This window comes from Schistocerca americana, chromosome 2 (genome assembly GCF_021461395.2).
Source record: "Schistocerca americana isolate TAMUIC-IGC-003095 chromosome 2, iqSchAmer2.1, whole genome shotgun sequence".
NCBI lineage: Eukaryota > Metazoa > Arthropoda > Insecta > Orthoptera > Acrididae > Schistocerca > Schistocerca americana.
Window position 1 is genome coordinate 1,027,094,154 of NC_060120.1, and position 13,272 is coordinate 1,027,107,425.

The 13,272-nt window shown below is 45.4% G+C and overlaps 1 protein-coding gene across 1 annotated transcript in view; it reads left to right on the forward strand.

Moving 5' to 3' along the window:
- Positions 1-3,146: 3,146 nt before the first annotated feature.
- LOC124594646 (kinesin-like protein KIF13A) overlaps positions 3,147-13,272 on the forward strand; it is a 404,453-nt gene continuing 394,327 nt past the window's right edge. The window contains exon 1 of the mRNA XM_047133014.1: positions 3,147-3,166. Coding sequence (XP_046988970.1) covers positions 3,147-3,166 — 20 coding nt within the window. The remainder of the gene's footprint in view (positions 3,167-13,272) is intronic.

Here is a 13,272-nt window from a genome sequence, read left to right on the forward strand (position 1 = left end):
CTCAATTTATGTTCAGCCCTTCTTCACATGTTTACATTTATTTACGCGTCGTGAACATTGTCAGTTTAATTACGGCGCTGTATAGTTACTTTTTTAAAAACTCCCGTTACGAAATTAGACAACGCCTTTAGTAGAGAAATAATGTTCACAACACACAAATAAATGTAAACAGATGAAGATGGGATGCCATGCACCTTTAAATGTCACTGTGGAAAATAAACGCCTGTAAAAGCAACAGGTTGCAGGTAGTTCATTATAAATTATCTACAGTTTTTCAACCGGTGGAGTGTTCTAATACGTCCAAAAGAATTATTTATTAATATTACCGCGAGAAAGGACACAAGAACAGAATGCCGCAATGAGATAGGCAATTCCAGTCAACAAGCAATTAGTTGCGATTATTGGATACAGGCAGCTCAGTCGAGTGTTTGAAATTTAGTATGTTAATATCCACAGACACTATTAGCAAACATTTTACAATATTTGTCCAAAAATACTGACACCACATAGGCAAGGGTTGTTTCTGGGACGCAAAATAAATACAGTGCGAGAGTCTGTCTCTCTCTCTCTCTCTCTCTCTCTCTCTCTCTCTCTCTCTCTCTCTCTCTCTCTCCTCTCTCTCTCGCTAACCCTCCCTCCCACGGGCCGAACTGAAATCAACCTCTGACCCGATCCGAACCCTTGCCTGCCCGTGGTCTAAAGGAATGCACAAAAGTTGGATAAGATTTTAATGACTACGCTAAATCATTTCGGGGCCGCGCCTGTCTTTTCAGTTCCGTGGCTTTTGCGTACGACAGGTAAGCAGGTCTTCTCCAGCCTGGTGGAGGTGGTGCGGACATTCTCTAATCTTCCTAAACGGATTCTGAGCAGGCCGGAAATGTTGGCTCAGGGGGTGAGCGATTTTCCCTGTGTTCGAATCGTTTCCGTGCTCCTATTATTTTGGTATGGGAATGGGTTAGCTCGAGCAGGGGAATGCGGTAGTGAAATTGAATAGAATGATGTGGGGCATACGAATAGCGAAATTCTGCATGACCCGCTAAAGTGTCGGAATATGATGCTGTCGATGACCTCCTGAATGGTTGTTTTCAGCTTAGCTATGGTTTTGGGGTTATTGCTGTACACGTTCTTTTTAATACAGCCCCAAAAAGGAGTCGTATGTGTTCAGATCCTGAAAATATGGCGGCCAATCGAAGTCCGTGGCGGTGGCCTCTGGGTACCTCAGACTCAGAATGCGGTCCCCAAAGTGCTCCTCCAGGACATCAAAAACTCTCCTACGGGGTCCGGCTCTGTCTTGCATGAACCACACTTGTCGAAATCAGGATCACTTTGCATAATGGGGATGATATCTTCTTCCAAAACCTTCACGTACCATTCGGTAGACACTGTTCCATCAAGGAATATCGCACCGATTATTCCGTGACTGGACACTGCACACCACACAGTCATCTGCTGAGGGTGAAGAGACTTCTCGATCGCGGAATGCGGATTCTCAGTCCCCCAAATGCGCCAATTTCGCTTATTGACGAACCCCTTCAAATGAAAGCGGGAGTCGTCACCAAACGAAAACATACAAATTCCCATCATGCCCCGCGGCCAACCGCGCAGTTTGAACGTCCTAACGCAAACAGTTCAGAAATTATGACGATTTTATTTCATATAGTACAGTAATTGTCACCTTATACAAACGAAGTGATGATGCTCTTGGCGTCAGTTGTTGCCTCAAGGTGGCTGTGGAGCCTGAAACCGTATACGTCCCTTAACTTATTCCTACTGCTACGGAAAAACAACACATATTCCTTCCAATACTTGCGACCTGTGGCAGATGTCTTCCCATTGTTTGCGGAAAGTGCGTGTTATTTTTTTTTTCTTTTTTTAATGTGGCCTTCGGCAACTATCGGCCATACATCTAGTTGAAAGGTAAATAATTGACATACGGTACAAAACAAAATGACTTATCATATGAGAACATAGAGATAGAAGTTTAACAAATGGCTGTTTCAGCCTGCTGTTGATTGACTTGCATGTAAATTTTTGAACAATAGGTTTGGTTAATTTGTATGAAAAACTGGAGGAACGATATAACAGTTTTAAGCATGGTGTTGTGGCATAAATATAGAAAGACAGATACGCGGCCGGCCGGGGTGGCCGAGCGGTCCTAGGCGCTACAGTCTGGAACCGCGCGACCGCTACGGTCGCAGGTTCGAATCCTGCCTCGGGCATGGATGTGTGTGATGTCCTTAGGTTAGTTAGGTTTAAGTAGTCCTAAGTTCTAGGGGACTGATGACCTCAGCAGTTGAGTCCCATAGTGCTCAGAGCCATTTGAACCAATCCAGCTCTCACTGTCTGAAAGAAGTGGCTCAAAGCGCAAATGGACTGTGGGCTGCCGCCGGTCGTGCTGTATTGCGGCGGCAGAGGGCATTTGTAGTCCAGAGCTACTGGAGGCTTGGCTCAGCGGCCGCGCGCTATTGGGTCCACCGGATCCCGCGCAACCTCTATCGGCGGCAAACGGAAAATTGGAATTCCTTTGCTGAGACGTGATACCACATTGTACATATAAAAGACGTATTGACATGCACTGTTAACATATCTCCCAGTGCTGTGTTTTTACTGCAGAGATATGTTGGAAGTTTGTAAACAAATTAAATAGCTCTTTGCCATATGTGGAATTACTCAAAGACAGTAGAATTGTGGCTCTCGTGTGGAAACTCTCCTTCAGATGTCGTAATTTTTGCAAAAACAGTAGTCTGTTCCTCCCTCGTTTTGCACACGCAAATAGTGCGTGACTGATGTCACGCTCTGTAGTGTTAGTATACTCGCAGAGTGGAGTAGGATTAATTGCAACAAGCTGAAGGCGCGTCGGAAAACTTCCTTGGCTGAATCTCATGAGGACCAACACGAAATCGAGGTCTACGTGGGATAACAAGCTGAACACAGGCATAATGTCTTCCCCAGAATGATAAATGTTCCAATCCTCTTGCCATTGTCTAAAGGCATTTTGTGTGACGAGGCGATGTAGTTCAAAGGCGAAATTATGTGGTTGTGGAGCTTGCGAATAAAGAATGAAGCTGTGGCGTGAGCGAGAGCGGGGTGGGGGGCTGAACTGGTTTGCAAGGGCAGGTGGCTGAGGCTATTGGGCAGGTGTAGCCATGGCGGCAGCTGCAAGCACGTGAGTTCTGCTGCGAGCCATTCCCCCACTATTGCTGCAGCTTCTTACCGTTACCCGCTGCTTGTAGATAGCCTGTGGAACTAATAGCTCGCCGAATTCCATTTGTGCTCGTTCTAGGAACGGTAGATAACGAAATTAAAACGTGTGTGACATCTCTTCATGATCTAGTACACAAAGTGGGAGTACATTACTTTCTCCGTTACGTATTGTAAACAGTAACTGCTTGATTTGAGTAACGGCACACTGCCGTATTTGCGTTAATTGTGCGTAGCACGATGCTTTTCACAAATTATTCCTATTTTTAAACGCATCTACTATGTTGACATTGTATGTTACTCAGCTTCTCTTGTCTTCCCGTCGTCTTTTTTACAGCAATCGACAAATGTAAATCTTGAAATTTTTTATACGTTAATGTTAGAAAATAGTACATTTCGTGTATTTACTTACAGATACTGTGATTTCTTTATTGCGCGCGCGCCGCGCTCGCACACACACACACACACACACACACACACACACACACACCAAATTCAAGCCGGCCGTGGTGGCCGTGCGGTTCTAGGCGCTCCAGTCCGGAGCCGCGCTGCTGCTACGGTCGCAGGTTCGAATCCTGCCTCGGGCATGGGTGTGTGTGATGTCCTTAGGTTAGTTAGGTTTAAGTAGTTCTAAGTTCTAGGGGACTGATGACCACAGCAGTTGAGTCCCATAGTGCTCAGGGCCACCAAATTCAAATGGTTCAAATGGCTCTGAGCACTGTGGGACTTAACTTCTGAGGTCATCAGTCCCCTAGGACTTAGAACAACTTAAACCTAACTAGCAAGGGGAGGCCGCCAATTGTGAAATTCAGATTCGATTCATACTGCGCATAATAAAAGCTCATGGCCAGAGGTGTAATGTGGCAAAGCACCAAGATGCACTTCTCAGCCGTTGTCGACAAAATCGATAGTTAAAAGAAACCGTTGCGGTGAAATACCCTCTACGATTAATAATTTTCTACAGCGTCGTGGTGCAACGGTAAGCGCTCGGGTTCGTAATCCGAAGGTCGCCGGATCGAATCTCGCGCCATGCAACGTTTTTTTTAGTATTTGTTTTTTGTAATTATATATATATATATATATATATATAGTTCCCGACAATCAGTTGCAACAATTATGCATATAATAAGTTGTTGAAAGTCGTTTGCCGTGGAAAAACTGGCGACTTCGAACATCATTATGTTTTCCGCAAACAAAGTTGTATTTCACAAACTTTATTAATTGTCTTCATAATGTTAACCACGTATAGTTAACGGAAGACGTAGAAACGATATTCCGAAACGAATACGTATAGCGTAAGTCAAACGTTCGAATTAGAATAGAGACCCCACGAACACAAATTGGCTGTGGCAGGTATGAAATATAAACTACGTTACTCGCTCGTTACACTTGAAGGACAGATGTTGAATGGGCCGAAACGAGCCGCCGCATAACAGCGTAGTTGCCTGCTAATTTCGAAAGAAGGTAGATGCGGTCCCTAGCGCAACTTATAACATCGTCGGAAATCAGTGCGGACGGGAGAGCTTTGGTACACCCTGTTAAACAAACGGAAAAATGGAGGCGGTACAATTGGAGAGCGATCCGCCTTCACCAACATGCATAAGCAATTCGTTAATAGTGTATATATATATATATATAATTACAAAAAACTAATAATAAAAAAAATTGGATGGCGCAAGTTTCGTTCCGGCGACCTTCGGATTACTAACCCGAGATCTTACCGCTGCGCCACGACGCTGTAGAGAGCTGTTAATCGGAGAGAGTATTTCACCGCAACGGTTTCTTTTAACTGTCGATTTTCTCGACAACGGCTGAGAAGTGCATCTTGGTGCTTTGCCACATTACACCTCTGGCCATGAGCTTTTATTATGCGCAGTATGAATCGAATCTGAATTTCACAATTTGCGCCCTCCCCTTGTAAACTAAGGACATCACAGACATCCACGCCCGAGGCAGGAGCCGAACCTGCGACCGCAGCGGCCGCGCGACACACACATCCTCAACAACACTGGTCACGTGAAATTAAAATACAGGATCAACATTCATAAAACCGACGAACTGCAGGGACGGATTGCTGACTGGAAGTCGAAGAGTAAAGGTCCTGTGAACGTGCGTCCGGCAATGCGTCGTTGCCACGGTAGACAGCGCTGATGAATGAAAGTTCTTCTGAACACATGCAGTGTGTTCCTTGTGTGTTGCTGGCTGTGTGGTTGACGCAGAGCGCTGCAAAAATGGTCCGGCTTTCGTGTCGGAAATAAGCGGAGATGATGTTTGTGTACGTCCAAGCAGGTGGAAATGGTCGAGAGGCAGCACGGCTGTACCAAAACAAGTACCCTCACAGACATAAACCACATCACACAACATTTCAAGTCCTGGGCGTTTGTATGAACATGGGTCCTTTCAGAAAGACGAAAGTACAGGGAGGCGGCGGAGTGTGCGTGCACCAGGTTTGCAACACCGGTTTCAACATGATATTGAGACGAACCCTAGTGTGAGCTCCAGGCAAGTGGTACACCAGCGTGCGAACATTGTGTAAGCCAGTGTACGATTATGTATATCCTGCACGACAACCGCGTGCGATGCATCCCATGCAGCCGGCCGCTGTGGCCGAGCGATTCTAGGCGATTCAGTCTGGAACCGCGCAGCTGCTACGGTCGCACGTTCGAATCCTGCCTCGGGCATGGATGTACGTGGTGTCCTTAGGTTAGTTTGGTTTAAGTAGTTCTAAGTGTAGGGGGACTGATGACCTCAGATGTTGAGTCCCATAGTGCTCAGAGCCATTTGAGCCATCCCATGCAGGCTACTTTGAACATCTCTCTTGTGGCGTGGATGCGATGCAGGTGTGTATCGCGCTCCCGGACGATTTGTTGCCGTTGCACGCACAGTGTCCATTTCCGGACGCATGTTCACAGGATCTGTTTTCCTCCGTTTCCACCGAGCGAGGTGGCGCAGTGGTTAGCACACTGGACTCGCATTCGGGAGGACGACGGTTCAATCCCGTCTCCGGCCTTCCTGATTTAGGTTTTCCGTGATTTCCCTAAATCGTTTCAGGCGAATGCCGAGATGGTTCCTTTGAAAGGGCACGGCCGATTTCCTTCCCAATCCTTCCCTAACCCGAGCTTGCGCTCCGTCTCTAATGACCTCGTTGTCGACGGAACGTTAAACACTAACCACCACCACCACCACCACCACCACCACCACCTCCGTTTCCATTCAAGAAACCGTCTCTGCAGTTTGTCGGTTTTATTAAGGCTAAGGGGCAGTCAAATGAAAACGAGACAGACGAGAAAAAAAGCAAGTTAACTTTTAATACATTTAACCCGCTGTGGGACAAGACGGTAAATGCTTCTGTGCTGCGGTAATTTCGATATTCTGCTCAACCTGCTCCTGTGTCAGGCTGTGGGGAACCCAGCGCGCACAGGTTTTCCGGAACTCCAGACGCCCCGTCATGATAACGTGAGTGGTACCGTGGCCGATGATGTCCAACAGGAGCCGAGTACCTTATACCGCCCGCCGACTGACGTTCCTGACGGAACATCCGCCGCAGCAGTGGCAGAAGGCGAAATAACACGGTGAGCCTGTCCCGGTTGACCGCTGTCTATCAGTGACACCTGACCTTCTCGAAATCGTTTAGTCCACGCAAACACATGCACGTGACATGCTTTGCTCACAGTACACGGCAGACATTCGGGCATAAATTTCACTTCCTCACACTCCTTCCGCAGTCAAGAACCGTACTACACCTTGCTGTTCCTCTTTCCCGACCCACAAAGAAGTAGGATGCACACACAAATCGCTGACCTCTCGTCGAGCGCGTCTAACACACAAATGGCACAGCTGTGAACTTTTCACGCTGTTACTTCCTGGTTACCAATAGCGGGCACTTCTATGTACACACCTATCTGCGTTGCCAACGTCCGCCCCATGCACGTTATAAAGTCTGTCTCTTCTTCACTTCACTGCCTCTTATAACACAAAGAAATTACGACAATATTGATCCCCAAAAAGTGTGGATACAGTCAAAGGCGTTCCATTTTTACATCAAATTGTCGCTTAAAACTTCTGTTAGTAACACCACTGACTACCAAAATTATCATTTACGCTTTAAATTCTCTTGTATACTATTTTGTTGCAAGTACTGCGTGGAATGTATGAAGGAGTGAACGTATATATGGATTTACTACAGTTATTATGCACAGAAGAAACATTTGAACAAATTAATCGATTCACTGTCCAGCTTGTCATGAGAATATTTTCCCCTGAGATCTTGTGGTGTACAAGGATTTCCAGCTTTTCCATTAAATCCCTCGTATGTGATGGAGTATCAAGATCTTCCGTATTTGTGAATGGACGTCCAGCGTTTCTCATGTGCGTTATTATGTCTGATCTTGTGAATTGGTTAAGTGTGTAACAGCTAACGGTTTCAGTGTAGTACGAAAATTCTTACTATTCTGTTCTATTTGGCAGCTTGAGCAAGTTTTACACGTGATTTAGTATATTACTGAATCTAAAAAATTTTCCCTTTTTATTGTTCAAGGTATGAACTAATTTGTATTGTTTGTGGAGAACGTTACTTTCTCTGTGTGTGACGTAAGTAGAAACGTATGCTGGTCACACATTTGATTGTGCTATTTGTCGCTTTAGTACAGCCAGGAATTTCTTTCCGGTGTGCTATGTGTTGCTGCGTTTTGTCCATTATTGATCTGGGGAAGTCATTAGGCAATATAATTTACTTAATAATGTCCAATTCTTTGGTCCAGTTCTCTTCCTTGAAAGGGATTTTTTTTTTTTTTTTTGCTGTGTGTACCACCGTTTGCCGGCCGAAGTGGCCGTGCGGTTAAAGGCGCTGCAGTCTGGAACCGCAAGGCTGCTACGGTCGCAGGTTCGAATCCTGCCTCGGGCATGGATGTTTGTGATGTCCTTAGGTTAGTTAGGTTTAACTAGTTCTAAGTTCTAGGGGACTAATGACCTCAGCAGTTGAGTCCCATAGTGCTCAGAGCCATTTGAACCATTTTTTGTACCACCGTTTCGTAAACAAATACACAAATGATACTTAATAAAAGGAAACTTGCTCCGTAGTAAACTGTAATGTAGACGAACTTTATTTAAGTCGTGCGATTAGCAAATAACGATCGTCTACATTACAGTTTACTATGGACCATCTTTTCTTTGATTAGGCATTTGGAAGCTGAAGATAAGAAACGGAAAAGAGACAGACACTATTATCTAACGTTATCGTGTAAAGCTGCAGAAGGTTTGTATTTACCTATTACAGTAAAAGCATAAAAGGACTTCTGCAGGACAAGTGAAGCAGAACAATACCCATGCACACATCCCATACAGTAACAATATAAATAGTTGCACTTGAAAAAGGGAACTAATTCATGAAACAGTTCGTGCTATTTCGTGTTATGCATTGAAAAACGTAACAGAAACAGCGTTTTGTTATTTAAATCATTAAAGACACAATCACAGGCTTTCAAAAAATACCGATTATGATGAATGAATTTATATTTTCAAGAGATTTCGAATGTCGTCAAAAACAGCACATCGTACCTTTAAAAAAAAAAAAAAAAAAAAAAAACAAGCTCGAATATCTCGGTTGGTATGAGAGTTTAGAGCATTAAACATACAACAAAACTGCGCACCCTTTTGCGTCCCATGATTTGCCAATAACTTCGTTTCGCTATCTTGAAGCATACACGAAATTATAGATGATACAGGTGTTGAGTCATTGACCATTTACAGGGTGTTCCGAGTAATCTGGTCCACCCTAAATAAATTTTTGTCTAGAAGCAAATTACGAGGCCTGTTCAGAAAGTAAGCTACGATTGATTGCCAAATTGAAACCACAGTGAACATCAGAAATGTTTTACTTGTAACAATTAGCTACACCTTTCAGCTACTTCTCTACGTAGTCGCCGTTCTGACTTAGACTTTTGTCATAGCGTTGTACCAACTTTTCAATAGCCTCATCATAGAAGGCAGCCGCCAGTGCTTTCCGCCAATTCTCCACGCTGGCCTACACCTCGTTGTCTGTGTCAAAATGTTGTCTTCAAAGACAGCGGTTCATGTGACCAGAGATGAAACTCAGGGGGAGACAATTGCGGACTGTATTGTGGGTAATCTCACATTTCCATTTGAAAACGATGCAGGAGCATCTTCATTGCCCCTGCAGAATGCGGCTGAGAATTGTCTTGAAGAAGAAACAGCACGACAGTTATGTAATGTTAGCTGCATAGCTTCAGGCGAAATTTCTCACCAGGCCCTCGTACTTGGCGGCAGACACTATTTTCTAGACATCTTTACGCACTCACTGCGAGCTCAGAAATGAGAAGAGCGACGTGATGCTAACTGGGGTTATACTAGAGACACTACCCAACACATCTGTGCAAAGCTTTATCGTATTTTCATAGTCGTTTCCATTTCGCGACCGATCGGAGCTTACTTTCTGAACGCCCCTCGTAAAAAAACATGTATCAAGCAAATATTGTTTCGCTTCTGGGGGAACGTTAACGAGCAAGATTCCCTTTGTTGTAAACGTTTGGTTACGCAGGTACAAACAGCTGTATTTTTTTTTTGTAACACCACCCTGTATGTTTTTTTTTCGATAATCTACTCCCTCTCCTCAAGATACGTTCAAAACTTCTCGGAGTGTACGCGAGGAGACGTAAGTCTTCCTCGTGCAGAAGCTGACAGTAAACAAGTGGAGACACAAGGCAAGTGGACACCGGTTACTCAGTCAACCGTCTTGAGGTGAAGATTTGTGAGAGTGCATTTTACACGAAGAATGAGAAGGCAACGGTGTTACTCATTTGTGGAGAATGTAAATTAAACCTTCAGTTACATAATAGCTTCGTGTGCTCCAGTGGACAGGTGCAAGTCTGTCAATTGGATGCCACTTCGGCCGCTTACATGTCCTTAATGTACTCCAGTAATGCAATCGGGGAAAGGGGATCTGCAGCTTAAAGGGGAATTCGAACCGCGTGTCGTTTCTGGCGGCTTCTCACGTCGTGGAGAGGTGAAGGCTAGGTTAAAGGCAAGACTCAAAATTTCCGTAGTCCCGCCATGCGACCCCGCGGTGTCTCGGTTTCCAGGTACGCGATTTACCGGCAGATCACGGGAGCCGACGACCTTCTACTACATTAAGACGCTTTTGTGATTAAGCACTCCACCGAGTGACTATACATAGGGTTCCAAGGACCGAAAGAAAAGGAAAAATAAAACGACACTGTGACTGCTATCAATTAATTATGTGGAAACATCTTGCTAAATCTAAATCGATGATACATTTCGGTATTTATAGCAACGAACACGCAACATGTTAGACTGCACAATGGTTAAAGCGACTTCTCGCAGGAAAGCGAGAAATACCTTTGTGTCGTCTCGTTACTGAAGGCTTATACCATGGAAATGGAAATGAGCGTTCAGCCTCATTGGCCGGGAGGCCCCTTGCGGGGCAGGTCCGGCCGCCTTGGTGCAGGTCTTATTACTTTCAACGCCACACTGGGCGACCTGAGCGGAGAAAATACCCGACCCAGCCGTGAATCGAACCCGGGCCCGTAGGACGGCAGTCCGTCACGTTGACCACGTTTTTTTAAGTCTCATTTTGTTCGTTGTATCTGCTCGTGGCGGACGTCGCAAGACACCCGTTTCAGTTCGTCGTTGATCCATTAATTCAGTTTTTTTATTACAGAGGGCAGCTAACCCTGTGACCGAACACGCTGAGTTACCGTGCCGGCGACCACTAAGCTATCGAGGCAGATTGGCTTATACTATGGGAAGCAAGGTTGTTTGGTGGCCAATACCCTCTTTCTATAATACAACTGCAGGCATGTATTAACAGGGTTCGCTGGCCGTGGTGGCCGAGCGGTTCTAGGCGCTACAGTCTGGAACCGCGCGACCGCTTCGGTCGCAGGTTCGAATCCTGCCTCGAGCATGGATGTGTGTGATGTCTTTAGGTTAGTTGGGTTTAAGTAGTTCTAAGTTCTAGGGGACTGATAACCTCAGAAGTTAAGTCAGTCACATAGTGCTCAGAGCCATTTGAACTATTTTTTTTTTTTAATGAAACAGATCTGATGATGGTCATTAAAGACCGAAACCGGCAATTCGTTAACAAAAAGTTGGTGACCATAGATGTATATTAAAGGAAAGTTATTAAAAGGCATGTTGTCCTGTAGAACACAATGAATAGCTTTTAGTCCATCAGAAAAATCTTCATATCTTGAGGTAAAACAAAAAATTGCTGTGTAATGAATACATTTTTATCAACAGCCCCACCCGAGTATTTTGTATAAATTTCGAAAAAATTAATAAATGCATTTACAATATATGGATTTCGCACTTCTCCAGAAAATTTCCATTTCTGTGACGACATGCCTCTCGAATAGTTGCTTCTCACACGTGGTTTCGATTGCCCGCAGCAGTCGCAACGTCTTTAGCGTCCTCGGCGTGGAGAGAGAGAGCAGGTAGCTGCCGCTGTGCTGTGGCACGGCTGTCGTGATGGAACTGGGACGCCGCAGCTGGGCGGGCAGCCTTTGTCGCCGGAGCCGCTCTCTCCCGCCGCCACGATGAATTTCTTCAGACTTCAAACGGCATATATAGAGGTTATTACGGCGTAGGGCCGTGCGGCCGCCCGCACCGGCAATGCCGCGGCAGCGGCGCAGCGGAAGCAGTGCGCATGCGCTGCTACCGTAGGACCGCTCTCGACCGTTAATCGTTTCTCCTCTTTAGAGAGTCGCATCTACATCTACATTTATACTGCGCAAGCCACCCAACGGTGTGTGGCGGAGGGCACTTTACGTGCCACTGTCATTACCTCCCCTTCCTGTTCCAGTCGCGTATGGTTCGCGGGAAGAACGACTGCCGGAAAGCCTCCGTGCGCGCTCGAATCTCTCTAATTTTACATTCGTGATCTCCTCGGGAGGTATATGTAGGGGGAAGCAATATATTCGATACCTCATCCAGGAACGCACCCTCTCGAAACCTGAACAGCAAGCTACACCGCAATGCAGAGTGCCTCTCTTGTAGTCTGCCACATGAGTTTGCTAAACATCTCCGTAACGCTATCACGGTTACCAAATAACCCTGTGACGAAACGCGCCGCTCTTCTTTGGATCTTCTCTATCTCCTCCGTCAACCCGACCTGGTACGGATCCCACACTGATGAGCAACACTCAAGTATAGGTCGAACGAGTGTTTTGTAAGCCACCTCCTTTGTTGATGGACTACATTTTCTAGGGACTCTTATATGGTCAGTCCACTTCAAATCGTTCCGTACGCATACTCCCAGATATTTTACAGAAGTAACTGCTACCATTGTTTGTTCCGCTATCATATAATCATACAATAAAGGATCCTTCTTTCTATGTATTCGCAACACATTACATTTGTCTATGTTAAGAGTCAGTTGCCACTCCTTGCACCAAGTGCCTATCCGCTGCAGATCTTCCTGCATTTCGCTGCAATTTTCTAATGCTGCAACTTCTCTGCATACTACAGCATCATCCGCGAAAAACCGCATGGAACTTCCGACACTATCTACTAGGTCATTTATATATATTGTGAAAGGCATTTGTCCCATAACACTCCCGTGTGGCACGCCAGAGGTTACTTCACCGTCTGTAGACGTCTCTCCATTGAGAACAATATGCTGTGTTCGGTTTGCTAAAAACTCTTCAATCCAGCCACACAGCTGGTCTGATATTCCGTAGGCTCTTACTTTGTTTATCAGGCGACAGTGCGAAACTGTATCGAATGCCTTCCGGAAGTCAAGGAAAATGGCATCTACCTGGGAGCCTGCATCTAATATTTTCTGGGTCTCATGAACAAATAAAGCGAGTTAGTTCTTACACGATCGCTGTTTCTGGAATCCATGTTGATTCCTACAGAGTAGATTCTGGGTTTCCAGAAATGACATGATACGCTAGCAAAAAACATGTTCTAAAATTCTACAACAGATCGATGTCAGACATATAGGCCTATAGTTTTCCGCATCTCCTCGACGACCCTTCTTGATAACTGGAAATACCTGTGCACTTTTTCAATCATTTGGGCCCTTCCGTTCCTATA